We start from the raw sequence: 27,567 nt of genomic DNA, 5'->3' as shown, positions 1-27,567 counted from the left end.
TCAAATTCCAAGTGATTGGTCTGAAAGGTGGGAGCGTTGTCGTTCACGTCCAGGACTTCTATGGTTACAGGGTGCAGTTCCATCGGATTTTCCAGTAAAATCTCAAAAGTAAAGCTGCACGGTGTGGCATCTCCACAGAGCTGCTCTCGGTCGATTCTCTCGTTCACGATTAAAGTCCCTTTGTCTGCTTTCAGCTCTACGTACTGGATGTTTTCCCCGGTCACGATGCGGGCCCGACCCGAACGGAGCCTCGTCAGATCCAACCGAGGTCCTGTGCTATGTTCCCAACAAGAGAACCGATTTTTAGCTCCTCCGGGACCGAGTACCGGACCTGCGCTTTTGCAGGATGAAGAAAGGACAGCAGAAGAACGCACACAAGCCTCAATCGCCATCTTGAAAAACCTTCTTGTTCCAGGTCTTTGAACTCCATGTGAAAAAAAAACTGTCTTCAAGCAAACAAAGCAACAATCAAAAGCTGTTTTAGCTCAGCGACGGACACGTTTGAAATTGTTTCTGTAGTCAAATAGTCGTGTTGTGGATTAATATCTATAGTCTGCTGATGTAAAATGCAATGACGAAGGAATAAAACAGCTCTGCCTTAATATACTCCAAACGTCTCTCACATCCACCAGACAACAGCGTCACTTAGAGGAGAAAATGAAGAACTCCTAACTTAAACTCTGTCTCGTTGCTTAGTGTTGGGTGAAAATGTCTATCATATATATATTTCAAAAGAACTCTTGTTCTTTTGCATGATTTTATTACTAGAATGTTCTATATATGTAACTCTTTTCTGTATCTAAATAAATGCATATGCAGACATAGTCACAGAGTTTATTGTCATTTAATTGTACGTTTAAAACAAACAAATGGAAATAAATTTTGTTGCAAGGCTCCAACAATAATAAGTAAATAATAATAAAACTATTGCTGATAATATGTAGGATTTTTCTAGTTACAGGGTGAATATATGAAAAACATGCAAATGAAAGACTATATTCATGATTTAATGATGGTATCCTGAGCTGGGCAAAGTAACCTGAATTCTATAAACAAAGATAAATCTACAGAATGAGCATAATTGCCCAAATTGAAATTTGAAACATTTCACAGCAATCATAGCAATTGATTGCTGTGTCATGTCATGTTATATAAGGTCAAATAAACAAATTAATCTTGAGTAAAATATCTTTAAAAGAAAAAAAATAAATATGGAATGTCATTTAAACAATAATGATTTTTGATACACTTGAATATTAAATTCAAGTCCATAGCGAGACATCAAACAGAAGGGAAGGTACATTGGCTAAATTTGCATCCAAACTAAAGTAAAAGCTTCAGCCTAAATTTCTCCATCAAAAACACAAATCATTTCAGTGGAAGCAAAAGGTTTAACTTAAAAACCAGCATGCAGAACCAAGGAGAATGACTCTGAAGCCTGCCTACGTGTCACTGACACTTTTCTCTTTATAAAAATCACCCTAATATGACATAAAGATAAAACAGATTGGATTAAAAACACAATTTCACATTATAGAAATGATTACCAGCTTTTAAATTAAATAAAATAACGCCTGAGGAAATTCAGGTTACTAATTACATTAACAATGTAATGTACAACCACCTTAGTCTAAACACTGTTTTACAAAACTCAATTAAAATGGGACACCCTATTTGAGTCATAAGTGCATGTTGTGAACTACAATGCTGTCCTTTACAAGTTATCTATTTATTATCACAAAAACTGCACAATTGTTCTTAAATATTTACTAATACAGTGCAATACCATAGAAGTGTTTAAAATTTAACTACAAATATTGTTTTAGATAACATCTTTCTTAATTAATCCAAAAAGAAAAACTAGAAAGGCAGTTCAGGACCATGGAGAGCGAACTAGCTGTTGCCAATGGTCAGTCGCTTAGATCCCATTATATGAGCTAGAGAGTTAATAAAAAGAGTAACTTCAAATAAATAATGAATATATAAGTTATTGACAAGTTTTATCTTCATATTGCAGTGAAACAAACCCTTGATACATTAATACTAATGTTCAATACATTTGAACGTTATTGGAAAAGTTAATATCTGCTACTCAATTTACAAAGTGAAACACATTTAAAAGATTAACTACAAAGATTGATGTTTCCATGCAACCATGTAGAACCATCTTGAGGGACATTTTCAAAAAGCACCGAGTCTCTACACCATTCAGCAGACAACTAATGTCTAAAACCTGAAAACCGGTTATTTTGTTGATGTCATTATTATTATTATTATTATTATTATTATTATTATTATTATTATTATTATTTTTATCAGTCAGAGATTTTGCAATTTCTTGAATAAACTGGTGTGACATTGGTGTGTATCCTTTCAAAAATTATTTTTACAAATTATTTTACAAAAACAACAAAACATATAAATGAAAAAAGGGAATTTAGCTAACCTCTACTGGAGAGTCGGTTTCATCCAAGATGCTCTTCTCATTCTGTATCCGCTGCATCGTCGCAAAAGAACTGGGGTCCGTTAGCAACACATTCTGACTACCACCTCTGCCGAGCTTACAGTCACTCTTTCTGGAGTCAGTCGTCCTGCACACCTCGTAATTGTACACATGTGGCAAAGTTCCTGATCCCAAAGTGTCTGAGTAACGAGGTGGATAATATGGAATCACAGGGAGGCTGGAGTGATACAGGATGCGAGACTGTCTCCATCTGTAGATCTTCACTGATATAATAACCACTAAACACGTGATGAAGAGGAAGGAAACCACCGCCAGAGCCAACACTAAGTAAAAAGTCAGGTTGTCATTGTATTCCTTATCGTGAGGAAAGTCAGTGAACTCCGACAAGACTTCAGTGAAGCTGTCCGCCACCGCCACGTTAACAATGACTGTAGCTGAACGAGAGGGCTGCCCGTTGTCCTCCACTATGACAGTCAGTCTTTGTTTCACAGCATCTTTATCAGTCACCTGACGGATAGTTCTTATTTCTCCATTCTGTAAGCCCACTTCAAACAGCGCTCTGTCTGTGGCTTTCTGTAGTTTATAGGAGAGCCAGGCATTCTGTCCAGAGTCCACATCCACAGCCACCACTTTAGTCACCAGGTAGCCCACATCTGCTGAACGAGGAACCATTTCAGCTACCATGGAGCCACCAGTCTGGACTGGATACAGAACCTGAGGAGGATTATCATTTTGGTCCTGGACGCGTATTATAACTGTTGTGTTACTGCGGAGTGAAGGAGAACCTCCATCCTCTGCTTGTACTCGTATTTTATATTCTTTGAGTTGTTCATAATCAAATGAACGCAACGCCTGTATGTCTCCACTTTCGGTATTAACTGAGAAATACGCAGATGCTGGACTTCCATTAATTTCGCTGTCAATAAGATAATACGAAATACGTGCGTTCTGACCAAGGTCTGGGTCCCTTGCGTGGACCTGCAGCAAGGAAACACCAGGAGGGTTATTTTCCATAACCTGAGTGATATAATTATCCTTGATAAATGCTGGAGCATTGTCATTAACATCAGTGACTTCAAGACCTAAAACTTTTGTGCTTGATAAGGCAGGAACGCCTTCATCAGTGGCAGTGAGAGTAATGTTATATTTCGAGTGTCTCTCCCGGTCGAGGATTTGTTCCGTCGCCAGTGTATAATAGTTTCTTAGAGACGATTTAATTTTAAATGGTAAATTTTCTCCTACAGTTAAGTGCACCTGACCGTTTCTCCCCGAATCCTTATCTTGGACACTAATCAAAGCCACCACCGTACCGTGGGGAGAATCTTCAGAAATCTTCCCTGAGTATGATGTCATTGTGATGACGGGGCTGTTGTCGTTTACATCTGCTATCTCGATCATTAACTTGCTGGCGCCTGCTAACCCCCACGGATCTTTAGCTTGAAGGTTTATCTCATAACTTGGATGCATTTCGAAGTCTAGCTCACCAGTAAGTCTAACCTCACCACTGACTGGATTGATCTCAAAAGGACACAATGAAACATCTTTTTGGTGGGTGAAAGAATATGTGACGTTGCCATTGTAGCCTTGATCCGCATCTTCCGCACTGACTTTTGCTATAACGCACCTGGTGAGACGTTTTCCAAAACAGATGCCTTATATAATAACTGCGTGAAAATTGGCGCATTGTCGTTTGCGTCTAAAACGGAAACATTGATCTTTACGGTTCCTGATTTTTGCGGCTCTCCGCCATCAACCGCTGTTAAAATCAGCGTATGCTCGCTTTGTTTCTCGCGGTCCAGATTACCTTGAAGCATCATTTCAGGATATTTACTACCGTCAGCTCTAGTATGCTGCTTAAGAACAAAACGTTCATTTCCTTTTAACGAATATGTCTGCAGCGAGTTTACTCCCACGTCGGGATCAACTGCGCTGTCAAGCAGAAACACCGTGCCAGCGGACGTCGATTCACTAATTTCTAAATTAATTTCATTTTTCGGGAAAACTGGAGCGTGGTCATTCACGTCTTGTATCTCGATTGTAATAGCAAACAACTCGAGTGGATCTTCCAGAACAATTTCTAGAGTAAAGCTGCAGGGCGACTTTTTTGCGCAAAGGATTTCTCTGTCAATCCTTTCATTGACCACGATGTGTCCTTTGTTCTGATTCAGCGTGACATATTGATGCTCGTCATCTATTACAAGTCGAGCCCGACCGGACACCAACCTTCTAATGTCCAGTCCTAGGTCCTTTGCAACGTCTCCAACAAACAGTCCTTTCCTCATTTCCTCTGGTATAGAATAGCGAATTTGCCCGCTGACCGCAGCATGGAGGCAGAAAAGCAAAATGGAGATTTTCCAAACGAGCACAGGGCCTCTGTGTGTCAGATCACCCATTTCGTCTCAAGAAATGTGAACAATTCAGTTATCCATACAGAGATGAAAAAATATATCTTCGTTTTTTAAAATAAAGTCTTCAGAATCAAACAAAGCCGCAACTCAATCCGAATGGAGTGAGTAGAAATCCAATCCTTGTCTTGTTTTCTGTCTGAGACGGGTGGAGACAGATTCATCAAACACACCAGCAGTGTGCTTAGGCAACAGCACCATCTAAAGTCATTGAACAGAACGACGTAATCTCTGTGTGTGCAAAACTCTTCCACTGTTTTTGCTGTTAAGTTCATCCAGACTTCATACAACCCTCTTTTCTAACCGTCTGTGTTACAGGATATGAATAAAACTGTTCAAAATGAATGAAAATGTGGAAAAGGGATGATATAAAATATCTGAAAAATGATTCCAGGACTAATTCTTTTAATTATCTGTCTTTGTAACACTCTTTAACAAACTTGTAACAATATAAATTAGACCGATTTTAAATGCACATAAAAATGTCCAGTCATTAGAACAATAAATGACAGCAACCACTAAATCTTCCCTTTATATTGTAATAACAAATCACACAAAAAAGGACAGTAACTGAAACAACCATTTCATGAGAAAAAAAAAAAAAAAACAGAAATGAATGAACGTACTATGACAGTTGACTGGGAAGAATGACATAGAAAGAAAAGTAGGACCACATATAAAGTAGGAGATTTATACCCCCCACCCACATGTACTCTCCTCGATGAGTGCAGTGACCTACATTTGAACAGCAGAATCAACATCTACACTGCAGAACACTTCCACATGCAGAAATCGTTGTGCAATAATTTAAACAGCACGGTTCTTCCCAGTCTGTGGGGGTATGTTTATATTCAAGTTTTAAAAGGTCACAAATTTGCCTTGAACCTTTTAATAGCTTTCTTGAAAATATGTTAAAAACAGAATCATGTATGTCTCATTATGGTGCATAACTGAGACATAGACTCGCTAGTGGAAAATCAGATAATAAATATTCATGTGGTGGTGCAAAGTCTGGGGAAAAAAAACAACACTGCACACTGAAAACATAGCAATGCATTAGCCTATGTTACAAAGTTAAACAAGTAGGAGTTTTTTTTTTTGTATACCTATTACTTTTGCCCATTTTGCTCATGGAAAGTATAATCACATTATCATGTTTATGTGATAAGTTTATGCAAATGAGAACAACAACAAGTAAGGAAGACATGCTTAATTTGTCTCTGATTTGTGAGCATTATTTATGGTGATGTTGAGAATGCAATAAATTAGTGTTTTTCTGTGTCTGTAGGCCAATCTATGTGTATGTGTTTGCGTGGGTTTGTGTGAGTGTGAGAGAGAGAGATTTAAGTATAAGGAAAATGTTCTTACCTTTAGGGAATGGGACAGATTTCATCCATGATGATCACCAAAAAGAAGGAAAGACAAAACACAATGATTAGTTGCAATAAATCCTGCAGAAAATCTTTAACATGATTCCTGAAAAAAAAAAGAAAGTAAAAATAAAATGAGTTAAAAGACATTTTCTTCTGTTGTTGTAAAGGGAAAGTCCAGGACAAGTAAACATTGAAATGACATTAGTTCTGGAATGAGATGATGGTGGAACAGATCTTAAAGAGTCAGGCATTTTATTTAATTTTCACATAAAAATTCTAAAACAGTCAACATTTAATTGCACTAAATAGTTTTCATCTAAGAAGTGCAGATATTTTTTAACATTTTTATAATTCAATGAACTGGACAATGATTTGAAAATTATTATCTTTAAAGACTATCCTTGGCATGAAAATAGAACAAAACAAAACAAAGCAAAATATTGCACCTATTTTTATGATTTGTATTGTTCTTCTGAGCTCTTCCCAGTGTGGGCCAGTACAGTCTTTATCATGCTGCATCACTGCAAGTATCATAATAATAATAACCACTGACAGTCATGATTAGCATGGACCTTTTAAGGCCTCATCTTCTCCTAAGCATTTTCTTTTCTGTTACATCACATCTTAAAATTTATGTCATGGTAGTAGACAATATTTATTTATTTATTCCTTACCATCTCAGTACTGTCAGTACAGTGCAAAGAAACATAATTTTCAAGTGAAGAAAATATTCTGCTCTTTGGAAAAGTTAGGCCAGTAGATATATTTTTTTCATAGATGAGAATTCTGAAGCATTAAAAAAAAGTGGGTCTAAGGACTATTTGTTTTTAATAATATTAACAACAACAACAATAATAATAATAATAATAATAATAATAATAATAATAATAATATGTTGTGAGTTGTTCTGTAATATACTATTCATCACATTTTAGAGCAGTACTCCTGCGACCTAGATAGGAGTTTGAAGCACCGCTTTTCCTCCTCCTACCTTGGCTAAAATTAGAAACATGTATACGCCTGCAGCAATAACAAATTCAGAAATTCATATAAATTTAAAATGAGAGCCTTTTCATGACAAATATGACCTACTTCACCGCAGAGAACCAGTCAAGAAAATGCCCAAATGAGCAAGCAAATCCTCTTTATATGACAGAGAAATAAAACAACATATTTGTTGTTTTATAAAACGGATACAAGTTTGAGTGGAGATCACACAAAATTAGTCTGCTGTTTGTTGTTGATATGACCTGAAGGCTGATTGATGTTTCATATTAAATTAATTAAAATTACTTTCCAATTTAGATGTGAATAAAGATCTGAATCTAAAGATATTACTTGTTTGTACTTTATGTAAATGACATAAAAATAATGTAGGGAAGAATGAATTAAATATTATGAATGATTATTTACCAAATAAAAATGTGTTTATTTTATTAGAATTGATTTAGAAAATTTTTTATACATTTTTGAGTGTAATTAATAGTCAGCCACTATCACATATAACCTGATACAAGGTGGAAACAATGTGTTTATGTTCGTTAATATTCGTTACATCAATTAAAAACATGACAAGTGAAAGTTCACAATGTTTTTTAAGAAGCTCACTGGGACAAAGTGGACAAAAAAGAAGTACTAAACTCTATATAAGTTTATTCTTCTTTACGTGTGTACAAACTTTATACATTTTGTTCCATTCAGAAAACTAATTTATGAAATTATGCAAAGTCTCTTGTGTCACACAGGATGTCAGATTATACTCTTTCAACCAAAATATCACTTGACATTATTTAACCTTTGGTGTCTACCAAGTCACAAATGTACGTGGAAGAGCTCCTATGCAAAGAATGTTTTAAAAACAGAGCAGAATAACTAATATTCACTGGACATTAAGTCGACTACATCAGACTTAAACATAAATCATACCCTCTGTATTAAGAAAAATAAAACAAAATGAAAAAGGAAAGGTTGCAAAATTAAGCAAAATTACCCCTGAGTATAGTTGTAATTTACAGAAGTTGATGCTCTGAAAAGAATTTATATAAATTATTTATTTATTTATTTTTTTATACTTTGACAAAGAAAATGTGATGTACAACAATTAAACATTTAACTGCCTGCTGAAAGCAGTCACACAGAAAGCAAATAAAAAAATATATATTTTGGAATATATTAAAGGAAAGGTCTATCACGCTGTAAATCACTTTCAGTGTTTAAACCCAGGTTGTTTTGAAATTGTGCACACAATTGGTAAACAGGTTCATGCAAATTTACAAAACAAGAAAAATACAAAACGAACAAAAACGTTTTACACATATGTTAAGTCATCACAAGTGAATTTCAGAGGACAATATATTCAAATGCAATAAAATATCGATCATTTACTTATTTATTTGTTTGCCTGTTTATTCTTTTAAATTAATTTTATGAATGGCATGCTCCAAAATTGCCTGAACAATACTACACAGGTAAACTGATTCACACCACAACCCGCAAAAAACATTGTACTGTTATATAATCTTGGATGGAAATGCATAAACTGTAAAAAATGACGGTGACAGACAACTCCACCTCTAACATAAGCTATGAGACTTCTGTTACCATTGTTAAAAGTGGTTGTAAGCTACTTGCTGCTGGTGGCAACACATGTTGTGCAGAACAAAATACTGACTGCCGACCATACTGAAATTAAAATAGATGTCCAAAAAATGCAGCCCTATATTGATTAATATGCACTAATCTGATAACCTATCAGTGACAGTAACACAGCCTTTTACATTATCGGCAAGGTCTTGTTTTCATCTGCTTTTTTTTCTATTGTTTTTCTCTTTTTGCAAATTATGACATTGGCAGATGTCATTACATCATTGGTTGCTAATATACACCTTTGATCAAAATCAATAAGAATGTTACTACTCATACCATTGAGTGGCAGCACTTCCCAGAAACACCTGCATCTTTTAAATAGATCAACTGTTTTTGAACCAAACATGCATAAATAAATTATCAGAAAGCAAATAACATATTGATTTAACTATAGTAATTTAGGAGAATGAGCAAGCATGTAAAGCTTAATTGCAAGTGTGAAAAAATAAAATAAAAGCAAAGTGGGGAGCCGAATGGTTGTATTTTGAAGTGGGCCCCATAAAGACTAAATCCGCCTCTGTTAAACACATACATGTCAGAAGATGCGGCTACATTTACCCTACTGATCTACTGATTGATTCTCATTTTATGACGTAACAAGGATGCGTTGGCCCTGCTCTGACCTTCAAACTGGGCCTCTCTGCGCTCAGGCGCCTCAGTGTGTTCTTCTGATAGGCGGCGCTTCTTTTCTTAAGGGTATCAGTGTCTGTATTTGACCCGAAACGAAAATCGCCTCTCCACGAGCCCGTGGTCATAAAAGGGTCGTATCTGTCATCTCTCAGCAAGGTTCCACATCGGCTAAAATCATTAAGTGTAGAGGTGCAGTATGTCGTGGGGAAAACGGGGAGACTGCTTGTATTTGAACGATACACATAGCTGCGCCGACAGAGGTTAAAATAAAATACCCCACAGATCAGCAAGATGAAAAGAAATGAGACGGTCGATAGAGCGATTATTAAATAGAGCGTTAAGTTGTCGTTATAATTGTCCTTTGTCTCTTCAACAAACTCATAAAGTTCGCTTAAGACAGGAAGGCCGTCGCTGAGCCTTATGCTGACTGTCGCAGTGGCGGAAAGCGATTCTTGCCCGTTATCAGTTACCAAAACCACAATAGTGTGTTTGGTTTCGTCTTCGTCCGTAAAGGTCCGAAGAGTTCTGATTTCACCAGTGTGGAGGTCTGCCATGAACAGATTGGACCGCGTTGCTTTGATTATTCTGTAAGAGAGCCACGCGTTATGGCCGCTGTCCGGGTCAACAGCCACCACCTTGGTAATCAGATAACCTTTAGGCGCTTCAATTGGAACCATATCTTCAGCAATGAACCCTGAGGTTTGGACGGGGTACAGGATAACAGGCGCGTTGTCATTTTGGTCTTGAATAAAAACGTTTACAGTGCACGTGGTAGAGAACGCAGGGTCACCTCCATCTCGAGCTGCCACCTTCATTTGGAAGTGGGGAGACAGTTCATAATCAAATAAACGTGACGTGAAGAGCTCCCCGGTGTCCGTATTAATGGTGAGAAACGACGACACTTCCGAATTTGCGTCTCTCAATATGTGGTAATGTATTTTAGCATTTGCTCCGTCATCTCTGTCCTGCGCTTCAAGTTTCATCACAAGGGTGCCTATTGGCTGATTTTCTAAAATGTTGACATTGTATTGGGAGTGCGTAAATGTCGGAGGATTATCATTGATATCATTTACCAATATAGTTATAACTTTTACGCTTGAGAGAGAGGGAGAGCCAGAATCAGTGGCGGTGACTGTGATGTTGTACTCTGACTGGAGTTCTCTGTCCAGCACTTCGTCAGTCACGAGCATATAATAGTTCTTGACCTCAGACAATATTTTAAATGGAACATTGTCAGGAATTGAACAAGTGACACGCCCACTGCTGCCAGTGTCCATATCATAAATATTAATCAGGGCAACCATAGTTCCTACTTTTGCGTCCTCGGCTACATTAGCAGACGCTGACTTTATTTCTATCACTGGTTCATTATCATTCAAATCAATTACATCAATTACGAGTTTACAGTGCGAGGCCTGACCGCCGCCATCTTTGGCTTGGACTCCCAGCTCATGCGAGCTCGCTTCCTCATAGTCAATAACACCTGCCACCCGAACTTCTCCAGTCAAAGGGCTGACTTCAATCAGCCCTCCAATCTTGTCGGACAGGTGACTGAGGGAGTAAGTTATTTCTCCATAGACGCCCTCATCTAAGTCCGTGGCATTCAAAGTTGTTATCAGAGTCCCTATGACGGAGTTCTCTGGCACAGATGCTTTGTAAACTGTTTGGCTAAACACTGGAACATTGTCATTGGCGTCCAAAACATGAATATGGATGAAGGCAGTTCCTGATCCCCGTCAATTCCACTGATCTCCAGTACATGTTCGGCTTCGGCTTCCCGATCCAACTGCCTTTTAAGGACTAATTCCGGATAGCTGTTCCCATTTATCTGTGTGCTCATTTCCAGAGCAAAGTGATCGCTGTGGCTCAGCTTATATTCACGGATCGAGTTCGTGCCTAAATCGGGGTCATGCGCGCTCTCCAGAGGAAAGCGCCTCCCCAGAACTGTAGATTCGACTAAGTCTAGTTTTACGTTCCCCGTGGCAAACACTGGACTGTTGTCATTTATGTCTGCGATGTCCAAGACTAAGCTGAATGCTTGAAGTGGTTCTTCCAGTAAAAGCTGAAACTGTAGAATGCAGATGTTGGCTTGTGCGCACAGCTCCTCTCGATCTATTCGTTGGCTGATCAAAAGATTGCCGGAGGCGGTGTCCAGTTCACAGAGCTGGCTGGTTCCTTCAGCAACAACGCGAGCTCGACGTGCTTGAAGCTCCGACGCCTGCAGCCCGAGATCCAACGCAACGTTTCCGATGACCGAACCCCTCTTCATCTCCTCTGGAAGAACATAGCGGATTTCTCCATATGAAACACCGAAAATGAGAGCGGAGACGAAAAAAGAAATCCGCCATTGAAAGCTGATGTTAAGATCCATCATACACCATGCCTGAGCAAAACGAACCGCAGTCGACATTTTATTAAAATCCTTTAAATGTCACAGAGCTGCAAACGCTGCTGTAATCCAGCAGCTCTGGATATATCTTGCCGACTTAATCATGCTCTATTAGGGATGCTCTCGGATTGTGTTCCGCCCTCTCTGTTCCCGTTCCACTACTTCTTTCTCTCTCTCTCTCTCTCTGACTCATTCAGTCCCACTGGCACACAGCTGCGCTCTCCTCTTCTCCATCAAGCACACAGGCACAAATGCGCATCCATGCAGAGCACCCCTCAACCAACTGCTCTAGTTCCACTGACACAGATTGGAAGAGACACAAACAGCCATGACTCAGGCATTATAGAAGAGCGCCATCCAGAGAGGGAAACGATTGTTGCATGTGTTTCTTTTTTCTTCTATTATCTAATATCATTTCCAAATAATATTAAATAAGCAGTTGATGATGAAATAAATGAAACCAGCATGTACCCAGAATGGACAACAAACAAACAAACAAACAAACAAAAAAGACCTTAGACCCCTGGAAGGATAATGTGGTATCACACCTTGCTATATCATATCTCACACCATAAGGCTTATGTTTGTATCACCACTAGTGTTTGGGTCAAATGAAATATCCCAAACACTGATAAAGAGAACTGACCACAAGTTCATATTATTACAATTTCACTGGTCTTCAAACATCCCTCTTCTCCAAAGTGCAACAATCCTCGATTTTATTTCTGCATGTTAAACATGATACCACACAATGATTAAAAGCTATGTTACCTCAAAAACCTTCTTCCAGTGAATCAGTGATTTTCCATGAACCATGTAAGGAGTTCTTAAAAATCTGCATAACCATTCAATTGTATAAGCAAATGACTTAATGAATATGAAGTGATTCTCCACAGAGTGAGATACACAATAAAACTATGAAACAGTAAATTGAAACAGCTGATGTTCAGCACCTCCTGTAGTTATTGTTAAATGAAAGATGATGCAAATGAAAAGCTTGAGTTTCTGAAACATTGACAAGACAATCATTGTATTTGGAAATTGTATAAATTTAGAAAGTGCATTGTCTTGTAAGTTATCAACATTTTCAAATTATATTTGGAAATAAATTATTTAAAAAAAAAAGTTAAGACAATTTTGTTTCTTGAATTAAAAGTGTCATCAGAAACAAAACAAAACACTATTTATTTGTCATGATTTCTCTATGGAAAAGGCTATGTGCTGGAAAGCAAATATGAAAATGACTGAAAAAATGTCATTTTCTTCAAAATTCCTTGCATTTTGTAAGATGGTAAGCAAACTGACATAGAAAGAAGACATTTTCTTGAGAACTAAAATAATATAAAGACTGATTCTCTTACTTTATGAAAAAGCAAATAGGATCTTGGTCCTAATTCTTTTCTCAAAAGGATGAGGGTCACAAAATATTCTTAAATCAAAACGATAAATTCACAAACACCTAATGCCTTTCAGTAATAACTGTTCAGTATTTGCTAGGCATACAAATATACTTAGGCGATAATTCTGTCACTTATATAAAAATAAACAGAACTTAAAAAGAAGAATATCACAAGTGACATTTGCAATGCCTATTTCATAATTAATGATGTAAAAATGAGAGTACTGATCAAATAAGACAAATACATCAATTTTGGGGATTGCTTAGGGCCCCATGTTGAACTGGGGCCCATGAGAGAACTTGGATTTGCATTGCAACGGTTGACAAATGTTCTAGATATTGACACAGAACAAGAAGATCTTGAAAATTGTTTTAAACATTACACTCAAGCTAATTGATCATTAGTGCTGCAAGTGTCTAAAAAGGGAAAAAAAATTATATTTATATATATATATATATATATATATATATATATATATATATATATATATATATATATATATATATATATATATTATATGTTGACAAGGATAACGTAATTATGTTTGGTTAGAAAGAAGTTCCCTCTTTCTCAACTCAGTCTTTTTCTTCATTGGTGATGAAAAATGTAGTATAACAAAAATGAAAAGTTATGTAAAAACAACAACTAAGAAAAAATAAAAATAAATAAAAACAAGAAAATAAGTGAAGGGGTGGCTTAACACTAAATGGCCTTGCACAGTGAATTCTGTTGAAGACATAAATATAGCAAAAGGAATGCAGACAATCTTTTAAATAGGAAAAACACTTAAGTAAAACATATTGTGTGCAGCCAGCTTTTAAAATATATTTCAGGGAAAAGTGCATACCTCAAGAGAGTCATTGATGTCACCAAATACATCAGCAAAATCACTCAAACTTTTCTTCAAGGTCTGGTCAGCAGGCAGCGTGTTGTCATTGTAAGATGATACAAACTTAAAGTCACTGGTTCTAGATCCTGTTGTCAGTAGGCATCATAATTGTAGGTGCTGCGTAAAGTCCTGTTCCATCAACGTCTGCATAATTAGGAGGAAGATAAGCTCCTGGAATGGCTACTGCTCCATCAAACAACAGTCTGGGTTTTCTTCTACGACAAAACCTCACACCAAGGATGATGATCATGAAGGTCAGAAAGAAGGTGGATACAGAAACCAGAGCAATGATCAGATAAGAGGTCAGCTTGGAGTTTTTCTCATCATAAGAAATATCTTTCAGTTCTGGAACTTCAGCCAAGTTATCAGAAATGAGTAAATACATTGAACAGGTGGCAGACAGAGAGGGCTGTCCATTATCTTTCACTGCAACAATCAGGTTCTGTTTCATGCTGTCAGATCCTGAAATGTCCCGCTGGGTCCTGATTTCTCCACTGTGTAGATCAATAGTGAAAAGTCCAGAATCTGTGGCTTTGACTATATGATAGGACAGCCAGGCGTTCTGTCCAGAGTCTGGGTCCACTGCTATCACTTTGGACACCAGAGACCCTCCATGTGCAGCTTTAGGGACCAGCTCAGTCATGAAGGAGCTGCCCTCTGGTGCTGGATACAGTATCTGAGGAGAGTTGTCATTCACATCAGATATGAACACACTGACAGTCACGTTGCTGCTGAGAGGAGGAGAACCATTGTCTCTGGCCATCACTTGGACTTTGAAACTCCTGAACTGTTCATAGTCAAATGACCTCACAGCGTGGATCACTCCTGTGTCTCCATTAACAGATAGATAGGAGGACACCGAGGCACCGTTCACCTCACCAGGTAACAGAGAATAAATCACTGTACCGTTTTGTCTCCAGTCAGGATCTCGAGCAGAAACAATACATAAAGAGGAGCCAGGTTTGTTATTTTCACTAACATATGCGCTGTAGGACTGTTCCTCAAACACAGGAGGGTTGTCATTGATGTCAGCAACAGACAACTGAATAGTTTTAGAGGAGGACAGAGGTGGAGAGCCCTCGTCAGTGGCAATGATTGTAATGTTGTAATCAGATACTAATTCACGGTCCAGTTGTCCTGTAGTCACCAGAGAATAATAGTTTTTAATAGAAGGAATCAACTTAAAAGGGACATTTTCCTGGATGGAGCAGCGAACCTGTCGGTTATTCTCAGAGTCTCTGTCCTGTACATTAATGATTCCCACCTCTGTACCAGATGGAGTGTCTTCTGGTATTTGATTGGTCAATGATTTCAGACTAACTAAAGGGGCGTTGTCATTTACATCAGTGATAGTAATAATGACCTTAGCATAAGATGACAAGCCTAGACCATCTTTTGCTTTAACACGTATTTCATATGATGCAGTAACTTCATAATCTACAGCATCAATTAAACGTATTTCCCCAATTTTGCGGTCAATCGAGAATTTCTTTCTCACATCGTCATTAACATTCCCAAAATCATAAGTCACGTCTCTATTCACTCCCTCATCTGCATCAGTTGCGCTCACTGTTATCACTACAGTACCTATAGGAGAGTTTTCAGGCAGACCGGCTTTATAAACGCCTGGCTAAACACTGGGGCGTTATCATTAGCATCCAGTACAGTTACATGTATGACCACTGTACCTGATCTCTGAGGAGATCCGCCATCTAGAGCTGAAAGGAGTAAATTCATTTCCTTTTGTTTTTCTCTCGATCAAGCTCTTTATCTAAAACAAGCTCCACTGTGTTTCCATTAGCAGCCAGAATAAAATGTTCGTTCTTTTCTAGGCTATACTGCTGAACTGAATTTTGTCCTACATCCGCATCGCTCGCCTCCTCGATCACAAAGCGAGCTCCCCTGACTGCCGACTCTCTAATTTCAAGACTGATCAATTTTTCGTTGAACTGCGGAGAGTTATCATTTATATCTTGAACATGGAGGCTGATCCGATGTAGCTCCAGAGGATTTTCCAGAACGAGCTCCTGTTTTAAGATACATGAAGCCTTTTCGCCACAAAGCTCCTCACGGTCAATCCTCTCCGCCACAATCAGCTCTCCGCTCTTCGCGTTGATGTCACAGTAACGTTTATCACTCTCCTCGGTGTCAATTCGGGCTCTTCTAGAGGACAGCGCTCCTGTCTGCAGCCCGAGATCCTTGGCGATATTTCCAATAACTGATCCTGGTTTCATCTCCTCCGGGAAAGAATAGCTCATGTCTCCATGCGCGACGTTGATCCAAAAAATGGATAAAAAATATCCCCACGACAGAACAATGGCGCATATAGAATTCATCATTCATTCATCAAACTCAGCGGACGACTATATAAAACAGTTTAAGCAAAAAACACCAACAACGACACAAATCTGTAATTTTCCTCCTCGACAAGACCAGAGCAATATGAAGTCGCGCAAAACGTTTGAGGACTAAAATATCCTTATCTTGTTTTATAGCGCCACCGTGGGTTCAAGTTTAAGAAAGAATCTTCCAAAACTAACATGTTCACTGTGTCCAAGAATACACAAAATATTAAGTCAATTTTAAATATAATGAACAATCCATGGGTTAAATAAACATCATTACATTGTACTTTTGAATCAGCCAGTACGAAGAACTCTATTTAATCTACATCTGACTTTGTCATACATCCACAAAGTCCTTCTTTCTCAGCCGTGAAGATCTTCATTTTCAATATTATTGTTTTATTTGTTTTTGTTATTTTTAACAGATGTTTCATGTTTCACTTCTATAGCTACAAAAATACTTAATCAAATCTGATGAATGGACAAATTAGAAATAACACCCAAAGAACATTAAATTTACAATTTAAGTTTTAACTACTTGTATTTCAAAGACATGTTGTATTTTCTGTTCACCTATTAAGCATTTAATTCTATTATATGCTCTAGTGTACCCCAAGCTGAACGTAATGCAGCAGGCAAAGGAAACAGGTGTTTTACATTCCTGAACATTTCAAGTGTTTTGGCAATCATGCAATATTTTCCTCACTAGTCTTTCAATTGATATAATTGTATAGGCTTTAATTGCAGTCATTCGTTAAGCTTCAAAGTCAACAAAATACGTAAAAAGAAAATTTCAGACAAAAAGCAGGGACATATATTCAATATGAAGCATGTTTATTTCTACCACAAACGTAAGTAGAAGACTTGAATTTGAAGTCACTTTCTAAACTACCAGAACACCTCAAAATTAAAATCAAAAACTTTAAACAAAACTTTTTATAATGTATGTTTTGAATTTATTTATTATTAAAATGGTTGTTTATAGCCGTAACATAATCTCCACCTTATCAATAAAAATCCAAAATAAATATACCCTGATGATACAGTTAACAGTAAACTATTGGAACAAAACCAATTAAGATATTAATATTGAATTAGCACAAAACCTTGATGAATCAATCAGACGATGATCAGTGCTGAGAGAATCCAAGATTTGACAGTAAAACGACAGAAAAAAGTCAAAAAGAAGGAGGGAAAACCACTACAGCTTAAGAAACAAAAAAATCCAGCAATGTCTTTTTGAAAACGCTTGCATGCTTCAACAATATAAAGAAGGAATCTAAAACCTTCAACTCATTCCCTTTGAGAAACACATATTTCTACTCTATACCAGAAAACCAAGTGCATATTTCAAGAGAATAAGGATTAATGATGTGACGTTCACAAAAAACCTGATTCTTCTGAACGACTCTTTACCATAACACTGGAGTCTTTTAGTGAGAGCCATCCTTTGTTTCTCATAATTTTGCGTTCTTTCAATGTGCTGTACATACTGCAGTAGCTATCATTTTCTGTTCAATTTAAGATATCATTTAATTACCGAATAAATAAAATGCAATAAAAGATGAGCACACAGAGCGCATTCTAAATGCTCACTGTTTTCATCTCATGACCTGGTTGTGACGATGCTGCAGGCTTCATGCAGTGGAAGAGAGGATGAAGGCAGGCAGAGTGTGCTTACAAACCTAAGTCTCTTCTTGCTTGTTGCTCCTTGGTTGATGTTCGGTGTTGAGTGTTGTTTACTATTAATGCATTGCCTTAACTGTTAAATTTAATGGTACATAAGAGGATTTTTTTTTCTTCCGAACAAACTCGACTCAACATTGTTACTCTGCAACATTTCCTTTTTTTTTTTTTTGTATTTTGTTCCAATATTAACAAACTAATTCTGCCACAGAATGTCATGGGTATTTGAAATGTTGTTTTTTATGAAAATATACACATAATATTTTATTTTATTATTATTATTATTTTTTTTGGGAAGAAGACAATGTTTTTCTACTCAAAAACAGATGACTCAACTTTTAGGTGAACTTCATCATCAAAAACCTAAAATTACATTAGATATGAAGTGGATTGTTTTTTTTGTTTGTTTTTAAAGTATTGTTTTAGTGGCTCTTGTGAATAGCTCTTAAGTGAAAAGATCTTGATGAGTTGGTTCCCTTAAAAGGGTCATAAGTTCCATCACTAATAACAATGATTCTGTAATTTATGTTTAAAAAGTCCACATGTAAATACGAACCAAAAGCACTGTATTATTACACCATTACCAGTAATGTGCTTCTCACATTATTCTCTTAGTAAATAGGAGTAGCATACCCCAGCATGACGCATGAATCTCTCATCTAGTTTATTAAACTTCTATATATCTTCTAATTCTCCTGAGAGTTAATGGCAACCTGGACTATGCCTTTACGGTAACATAAATATTGACACATACTAACTGTAATTTCTCTGCTATCTACTTTCACCCCACAATGAGTTGACAACAGCTTATTCTTGCTGGGTACAAAGGATCTGATGTGTATCTACGGCAGTCACTGCAGTACAGGAATACCTAGGAAGACTTGATGACATATCACAAGGCAACATAAAGACAAAATAGAATAAAAAAACATTGCACAGGTTGAGTGCATTTTATAAGAGACACAAATTAACCTAATATGAGGAAATTTGAATACAGAAACAAGCCAGATAAAACACACCATGGCTAACAACTTAACCTAGGAATGTCTTGGTACAAGACAGTTACATTAAAAACTATTTCAATATGCAAAAACAAATACAACAAATACATTAATAAATACAAGGGTATGGAGGACCACTGCAAAAAAGACTGAAGAGTGTAATCATACCTCTGAGAATCCTTCTAGTTCTCCAAAAGCCTCAGTAAAATCACTCAAACTTTTCTTCAAAGTCTGGTCAGCAGGCAGCGTGTTGTCATTGTAAGATGATACAAACTTAAAGTCACTGGTTCTAGATCCTGTTGTAAGGTAGGCATCATAATTGTAGGTGCTGCGTAAAGTTCCTGTTCCGTCAACATCTGAGTAATTAGGAGGAAGATAAGCTCCTGGAATGGCTACTGCTCCATCAAACAACAGTCTGGGTTTTCTTCTACGACAAAACCTCACACCAAGGATGATGATGATGAAGGTCAGAAAGAAAGTGGACACAGAAACCAGAGCAAAGATCAGGTAAGAGGTCAACTTGGAGTTTTTCTCATCATAAGAAATGTCCTTCAGTTCTGGAACTTCAGCCAAATTATCAGAAATCAGTAAATACATTGAACAGGTGGCAGACAGAGAGGGCTGTCCATTATCTTTCACTGCAACAATCAGGTTCTGTTTCATGCTGTCAGATTCTGAAATGTCCCGCTGGGTCCTGATTTCTCCACTGTGCAGATCAATAGTGAAAAGTCCAGGATCTGTGGCTTTGACTATATGATAGGACAGCCAGGCGTTCTGTCCAGAGTCTGCGTCCACTGCTATCACTTTGGACACCAGAGACCCTCCATGTGCAGCTTTAGGGACCAGCTCAGTCATGAAGGAGCTGCCCTCTGGTGCTGGATACAGTATCTGAGGAGAGTTGTCATTCACATCAGATATGAACACACTGACAGTCACGTTGCTGCTGAGAGGAGGAGAACCATTGTCTCTGGCCATCACTTGGACTTTGAAACTCCTGAACTGTTCATAGTCAAATGACCTCACAGCGTGGATCACTCCTGTGTCTCCATTAACAGATAGATAGGAGGACACCGAGGCACCGTTCACCTCACCAGGTAACAGAGAATAAATCACTGTACCGTTTTGTCTCCAGTCAGGATCTCGAGCAGAAAAATACATAAAGAGGAGCCAGGTTTGTTATTTTCACTAACATATGCGCTGTAGGACTGTTCCTCAAACACAGGAGGATTGTCATTGATGTCAGCTACAGACAACTGAATAGTTTTAGAGGAGGACAGAAGTGGAGAGCCTTCATCAGTGGCAATGATTGTAATGTTGTAATCAGATACTAATTCACGGTCCAGTTGTCCTGTGGTCACTAAAGAATAATAGTTCTTAATAGAAGGAATCAACTTAAAAGGGACATTTTCCTGGATGGAGCAGCGAACCTGTTGGTTGTTATCAGAGTCTCTGTCCTGTACATTAATGATCCCCACCTCTGTACCAGATGGAGTGTCTTCTGGTATTTGATTGGTCAGTGATTTCAGACTAACTAAAGGGGCGTTGTCATTCACATCAGTGATAGAAATAATGACCTTAGCATAGGATGACAAGCCTAGACCATCTTTTGCTTTGACGCGTATTTCATATGATGCAGTAACTTCATAATCTACAGCATCAATTAAACGTATTTCCCCAATTTTTCGGTCAATCGAGAATTTCTTTCTCACATCGTCATTAACATTCCCAAAATCATAAGTCACATCTCCATTCACTCCCTCATCTGCATCAGTTGCGCTCACTGTTATCACTACAGTACCTATAGGAGAGTTTTCAGGCAGACCGGCTTTATAAACGGCCTGGCTAAACACTGGGGCGTTATCATTAGCATCCAGTATAGTTACATGTATGACCACTGTACCTGATCTCTGAGGAGATCCGCCATCTAGAGCTGAAAGGAGTAAATTCATTTCCTTCTGTTTTTCTCGATCAAGCTCTTTATCTAAAACAAGCTCCACTGTGTTTCCATTTGCAGCCAGAATGAAATGTTCGTTCTTTTCTAGGCTATACTGCTGAACTGAATTTTGTCCTACATCCGCATCGCTCGCCTCCTCGATCACAAAGCGAGCTCCTCTGTCTGCCGATTCTTGAATTTCAAGACTGATCAATTTTTCGTTGAACTGCGGAGAGTTATCATTAACATCTTGAACATGGAGGCTAATTCGATGCAGCTCCAGAGGATTTTCCAGAATGAGCTCCTGTTTTAAGACACATGAAGCCTTTTCGCCACAAAGCTCCTCACGGTCAATCCTCTCCGCCACAATCAGCTCTCCGCTCTTCATGTTTATGTCACAGTAACGTCTATCAGTCCCTTCGGTGTCAATTCGGGCTCTTCTGGTGGACAGCGCTCCTGTCTGGAGCCCGAGATCCTTGGCGATATTTCCAATAACTGATCCTCGTTTCATCTCCTCCGGGAAAGAATAGTTCATGTCTCCATGCGCGACGTTGATCCAAAAAATGGATAAAAAATATCCCGACGACAGAACAATGGCGCATATAGAATTCATCGTTGGGTAATTTCAGTCAATATTAAGAATCAGTGAATGGTGAAGTAAATATAACTCAGTTCAAGCACAAAACACCAGCAACCTCACAAATCAGCGATATCCCTCCTCTGCTAGACAGGAGCAGCGTGATGAAGACACGTAAAAGGAGTGACCGTACTCAATATAATACTTGTCCTGTTTTATAGCGCCACCCTGGGGTCATGCTTAAGAAAAAAACTTTCAAATAGTCAAATATATTCAGTGTGTCCAAGAATATAGAAAATATACAGTTCATCTTTACTATTCTGAACAATAGATGGCTTGATAAAAACAACAATACATATTTGGTCAACATTTTGAAGCAGCTGTGGCATTAAAAGTTCAAATTTAATGCAGAACTGATTTTTAATGCATGCTCTAAGTTTCACTATAAACCACAAATATTTTCAATACTGTTTTTTGTCAGAAATTTCACATTAAACTTTTGTGGATTAAATTTTGTAGGTCAACAGTTTAATCACATCTCGTCTGGACAGCAGCAATTATTCTATCTTCAATTTCCCTCATACATTCACTCGGAAACTGCATTTCATTCCAAATGCAGTTTTCTTTGTGATATCCAGAAATCCATCCACCATTTCACCATTTCTCCTTTCTTTAGCAATTCCACAGGATTCCAATCAGATTCTGCCCTGAATTCGAGTCCTGCTTTACATTTTGCAGGACTCCTTCATAATGTATTTGTCTGGCCTCCTCCACATGAACTCTCCCTCTCGGTCTTTTAATTCAGCCTCCTCTGTAACCCTCAATGACTCCTGCTCATCTGACACAATGGTGTACAAGGCCTCAACATGATTTCCTCTCATCTCTGAAATTCCCTCCTTTCAGGACTGAGAAAAATTGGCACTCTTCTTTCAAATTCCAGCTGAAAATGCATCAATTCAAACAAGAAATTTCACTTTAATTGATCAAAAGCGTTCCCTCATTTTGCTCACTAAAATTTCCTTTATGTTTTCTCTAAAGATTTTCTTACACTACTTAGATTTTTATGTCAGGTAAAGTTGTGTGATCTGAAAGATGCCTTTTAAAAACAATGCTTAATTATTATTAAAAGACTATAGAGCACACAATTGTATTAGGTAAGGGAGCAGCATTTTTTTTACATTTTACGGTTGACATGTAGGTACTCAACATATATTAAGATAAAAAATATATATGCTAGATGTAAAGGGATGATTTCTGAATTTAGAATGATGTCAAGAAACAAGAGCTCACTACGGTAATGACAAAGGTACAAAGTAAAACATCAAATAAACTGATGTTGATACATTAAAATGAAAGTTAAAATGGAATTAAAAAGTGACAAAAGAAAGATCATTAATAACAAAATTGAAAATAAAAAATGTATATTCTTTTCAGAAAGTTGGATTTAACTTATAATCCAGTAATCCAGAAAACATATAGAATAAGATAAAATCAAATGAATAAATACATGCCAATTAATCAAGTTTGCATTTCAGTTTATCTTTGCAAGGCGTGGAAGATATGATACTTTATTAGAGCATTAGATGAGTGTACCTTTAAATATTTGTTTGCATATCACAAGACAACATAAAATCAAACTGAAAAGACAAGTTTGCACAGAATGAGTAGATTTGATGAAGAAGACAACAAAACCTAACTATGAACAAACATTAAAGATACAGTAGAGCAAACTGAGAAAATAATTAAATCTAGGATAGCTTTGGTTCAAGAAAAGGGAGGTAAGAACTATTTCAATGTCAAGCAAGTACAAAAATTTGAAAGTAATTATGAGAGTATGGAGGACGGGGTGAATGAAAAACTGGCTGAAGAGTGTCAACATACCTCTAAGCATCCTTCCAGTTCTCCAAAAGCCTCAGTAAAATCACTCAAACTTTTCTTCAAAGTCTGGTCAGCAGGCAGCGTGTTGTCATTGTAAGATGATACAAACTTAAAGTCACTGGTTCTGGATCCTGTTGTCAGGTAGGCATCATAATTGTAGGTGCTGCGTAAAGTTCCTGTTCCGTCAACATCTGAGTAATTAGGAGGAAGATAAGCTCCTGGAATGGCTACTGCTCCATCAAACAGCAGTGTGGGCTTTCTTCTGCGACAAAACCTCACACCAAGGATGATGATGATGAAGGTCAGAAAGAAGGTGGAGACAGAAACCAGGGCGATGATCAGATAAGAGGTCAACTTGGAGTTTTTCTCATCATAAGAAATGTCCTTCAGTTCTGGCACTTCAGCCAAGTTATCAGAAATCAGTAAATACATTGAACAGGTGGCAGACAGAGAGGGCTGTCCATTATCTTTCACTGCAACAATCAGGTTCTGTTTCATGCTGTCAGATTCTGAAATGTCCCGCTGGGTCCTGATTTCTCCACTGTGTAGATCAATACTGAAAAGTCCAGGATCTGTGGCTTTGACTATATGATAGGACAGCCAGTCGTTCTGTCCAGAGTCTGCGTCCACTGCTATCACTTTGGACACCAGAGACCCTCCATGTGCAGCTTTAGGGACCAGCTCAGTCATGAAGGAGCTGCCCTCTGGTGCTGGATACAGTATCTGAGGAGAGTTGTCATTCACATCAGATATGAACACACTGACAGTCACGTTGCTGCTGAGAGGAGGAGAACCATTGTCTCTGGCCATCACTTGGACTTTGAAACTCCTGAACTGTTCATAGTCAAATGACCTCACAGCGTGGATCACTCCTGTGTCTCCATTAACAGATAGATAGGAGGACACCGAGGCACCGTTCACCTCACCAGGTAACAGAGAATAAATCACTGTACCGTTTTGTCTCCAGTCAGAATCTCGAGCAGAAACAGTCCATAAAGAGGAGCCAGGTTTGTTATTTTCACTAACATATGCGCTGTAGGACTGTTCCTCAAACACAGGAGGGTTGTCATTGATGTCAGCTACAGACAACTGAATAGTTTTAGAGGAGGACAGAGGTGGAGAGCCCTCATCAGTGGCAATGATTGTAATGTTGTAATCAGATACTAATTCACGGTCCAGTTGTCCTGTGGTCACCAGAGAATAATAGTTTTTTATAGAAGGAATCAACTTAAAAGGGACATTTTCCTGGATGGAGCAGTGGAACTGTCCATTATTCTCAGAGTCTCTGTCCTGTACATTAATAATCCCCACCTCTGTACCAGATGGAGTGTCTTCTGGTATTTGATTGGTCAGTGATTTCAGACTAACTAAAGGGGCGTTGTCATTCACATCAGTTATAGAAATGATAACCTGAGCATAAGATGACAAGCCTAGACCATCTTTTGCTTTAATACGTATTTCATATGATGTTGTAACTTCATAATCTACAGGCTCAGTTATACGTATTTCGCCAATTTTGCGGTCAATGGTGAATTTTTTTTTAACATCCTCATTAATGTGAGCAAAATCATAAGTCACATCTCCATTCACTCCCTCATCTGCATCAGTTGCGCTCACTGTTATCACTACAGTACCTATAGGAGAGTTTTCAGGCAGACTGGCTTTATAAACGGCCAGGCTAAACACTGGGGCGTTATCATTAGCATCCAGTACAGTTACATGTATGACCACTGTACCTGATCTCTGAGGAGATCCGCCATCTAGAGCTGAAAGGAGTAAATTCATTTCCTTTTCTTTTTCTCGATCAAGCTCCTTATCTAAAACAAGCTCCACTGTGTTTCCATTAGCAGCCAGAATAAAATGTTCGTTCTTTTCTAGGCTATACTGCTGAACTGAATTTTGTCCTACATCCGCATCGCTCGCCTCCTCGATCACAAAGCGAGCTCCTCTGTCTGCCGATTCACGAATTTCTAGGTTGTTTAATTCCTCATCAAACTGCGGAGAGTTATCATTTATATCTTGAACATGGAGGCTGATATGATGCAGCTCCAGAGGATTTTCCAGAACCAGCTCCTGTTTTAAGACACATGAAGCCTTTTCGCCACAAAGCTCCTCACGGTCAATCCTCTCCGCCACAATCAGCTCTCCGCTCTTCATGTTTATGTCACAGTAACGTCTATCAGTCCCCTCGGTGTCAATTCGGGCTCTTCTGGTGGACAGCGCTCCTGTCTGCAGCCCGAGATCCTTGGCGATATTTCCAATAACTGATCCTGGTTTCATTTCCTCCGGGAAAGAATAGCTCATGTCTCCATGCGCAATTTGCAGCAGGAAAAACGAACAGCTCCACGTCAGAAGGACAAATATGTTCAAATCCATTTTTTGAAAAATCGGTGTAAAATATGCGATGCTATATATTTTATCAGTCAACGTAGGTTAGTAGTGACAAGATATGGAACAAAGCGTCCCGCAAATTATTCGCACTGTCTTTATCTGCAACAGCTCAACGGCGCATGAAACACGTCAACAAAAGAACAGTCACATATATAAGGCTGGTGCACAGCGACATCTTGAGTTCAGCTGAACAACATAAACGGTATGAAAAACTAACATTTTGTTAGGCTTATCGTCAATTCTAATTATATTTTCAGCAATAACTTAACGTCAACCTTATTCACACTGAACTCATCATGTCTTTTCTTGTTTTACTTGCTGAAAACATTCATTCACCATGAGAAACTTTGGTCTTTCATTGTTCTTCGTGCTGCAATAAAGGTATTTGACACTCCCTTTGACTTTCTTTAATCCTAACCAGTCCTCAGTTAGATCCAAAAATGCAAGCTTAACATATGAACAAGAAATTGAAAAGTAATGAGAAGTTTTGATCTGTATTATGTTGTCCAACTCCTGCTGCAGATTCTGAAGTGTTTATGATTTTTTGAAAGCTTTTTAACATGTTAAAATTATGTCAAGCATTTAGAAACTCACACTCTATTCTGCTTAAATCAACGTGTGAGATTTATTGTTTGTCTTTCAGGAGGGTCAAAAGATTTACAGACCTTTTTTTTTTTTTCTAGCAAGATTGCAGTATACATAAGGACAACATCCATGTGTTTTAGAAACATAAGCTCCATTACCAAACCCTGTCTAGCTAACTCTCCAGGTGCATAACATGTCATAAAAATGAATAGCCTCTTCTACTTTTCTGGTGATTTCATTATGGTTTTAAGATGAAGATTTCTACTAAGTTCAAATGTATGGATGTATGGATACATTTCGATTGAAAAGAAATCATCTGCTTTAACAATAAGCGTCATACAAACACATACTTCATAAATAATGGATATGAAAGAGTAGCTAGAGAAAAAGGAGTTTGCAACTCATGGGTAACACTGAGCCTGTGGTTAGGTGGTGTTTGTATGGATTTGCCTCACCAATTTTGGACTTTTACACGTTAAGCTAACTAAAGGTTTTATCTCCCTTTTAATTGTGACTTTACAAAAATAGAAGATTATGGTCTTTTATCATTTTTGCCAGGAAACACTTTCTATTTAATGGCTTATAGCAGATGGACCAAAAGGAGCTATGGACTCACCAGGAATAAAATATAAGATCTGCTCAGTGACGAAAACAAAAAATAACAAAATATACATCTCAAATACAAAAAAAAAAAAAAAAAAAAAAAAAAAAAATCAGTTTCAAACAGAAAGAAACCATAATCAACAAGATGTATTCCCTTGAGGAAAAGTAAGCCCCTCAAAAATTGCTATCAAATGCAGGAAAAATACCACACCTGTGGCATACCAAAAGATCCTGGGATTTTGCTCTGAAGGATATTTCTTTGTGATGATAAAAAGTTCCAGCTGCGCAGCAGTAGTAAAAATCATTTATGCAGAATAAATGAAAAAAAAAAAAACTAAAAGAAAACCTGAGTGCCTCACTATTTAAAACTAA

General features: G+C 37.8%; 4 protein-coding genes and 1 pseudogene across 13 annotated transcripts in view; all 5 read right to left on the bottom strand.

The window, feature by feature from the left end:
* LOC129362980 (protocadherin gamma-C5-like) overlaps positions 1–27,567 on the bottom strand; it is a 237,344-nt gene that overhangs the window by 146,605 nt on the left and 63,172 nt on the right. For 2 of the 10 annotated variants that reach the window (XM_055034856.1, XM_055034873.1), the window contains exon 1: positions 23,620–25,992. The exons of the other annotated variants lie outside the window; for them this stretch is intronic. In XM_055034856.1, coding sequence (XP_054890831.1) covers positions 23,620–25,992 — 2,373 coding nt within the window. Of the gene's footprint in view, positions 1–23,619; positions 25,993–27,567 lie in introns of those variants that run through there. 10 annotated transcript variants of the gene reach the window in all.
* Positions 2,438–5,173, bottom strand: LOC129362999 (protocadherin gamma-A10-like). The gene is given in 2 exon segments (XM_055034897.1): positions 2,438–4,086; positions 4,089–5,173. Coding segments are annotated over 2 exon segments (2,418 nt in total). The 5' UTR covers positions 4,858–5,173.
* On the bottom strand, positions 7,879–12,003 carry LOC129362994 (protocadherin beta-15-like; annotated as a pseudogene).
* On the bottom strand, positions 14,209–16,522 carry LOC129363011 (protocadherin gamma-A12-like). The gene is given in 3 exon segments (XM_055034905.1): positions 14,209–15,819; positions 15,822–15,951; positions 15,954–16,522. Coding segments are annotated over 3 exon segments (2,175 nt in total). The 5' UTR covers positions 16,455–16,522; the 3' UTR covers positions 14,209–14,275.
* Positions 19,391–21,871, bottom strand: LOC129363005 (protocadherin gamma-A12-like). Its single transcript, XM_055034900.1, is given in 2 exon segments — positions 19,391–20,382; positions 20,385–21,871. Coding segments are annotated over 2 exon segments (2,382 nt in total). The 5' UTR covers positions 21,775–21,871.

Source organism: Poeciliopsis prolifica, unplaced genomic scaffold (assembly GCF_027474105.1).
Source record: "Poeciliopsis prolifica strain line A6 unplaced genomic scaffold, Auburn_PproV2 SCAFFOLD009, whole genome shotgun sequence".
NCBI lineage: Eukaryota > Metazoa > Chordata > Actinopteri > Cyprinodontiformes > Poeciliidae > Poeciliopsis > Poeciliopsis prolifica.
This window is presented reverse-complemented; position numbering and strand designations above follow the sequence as displayed.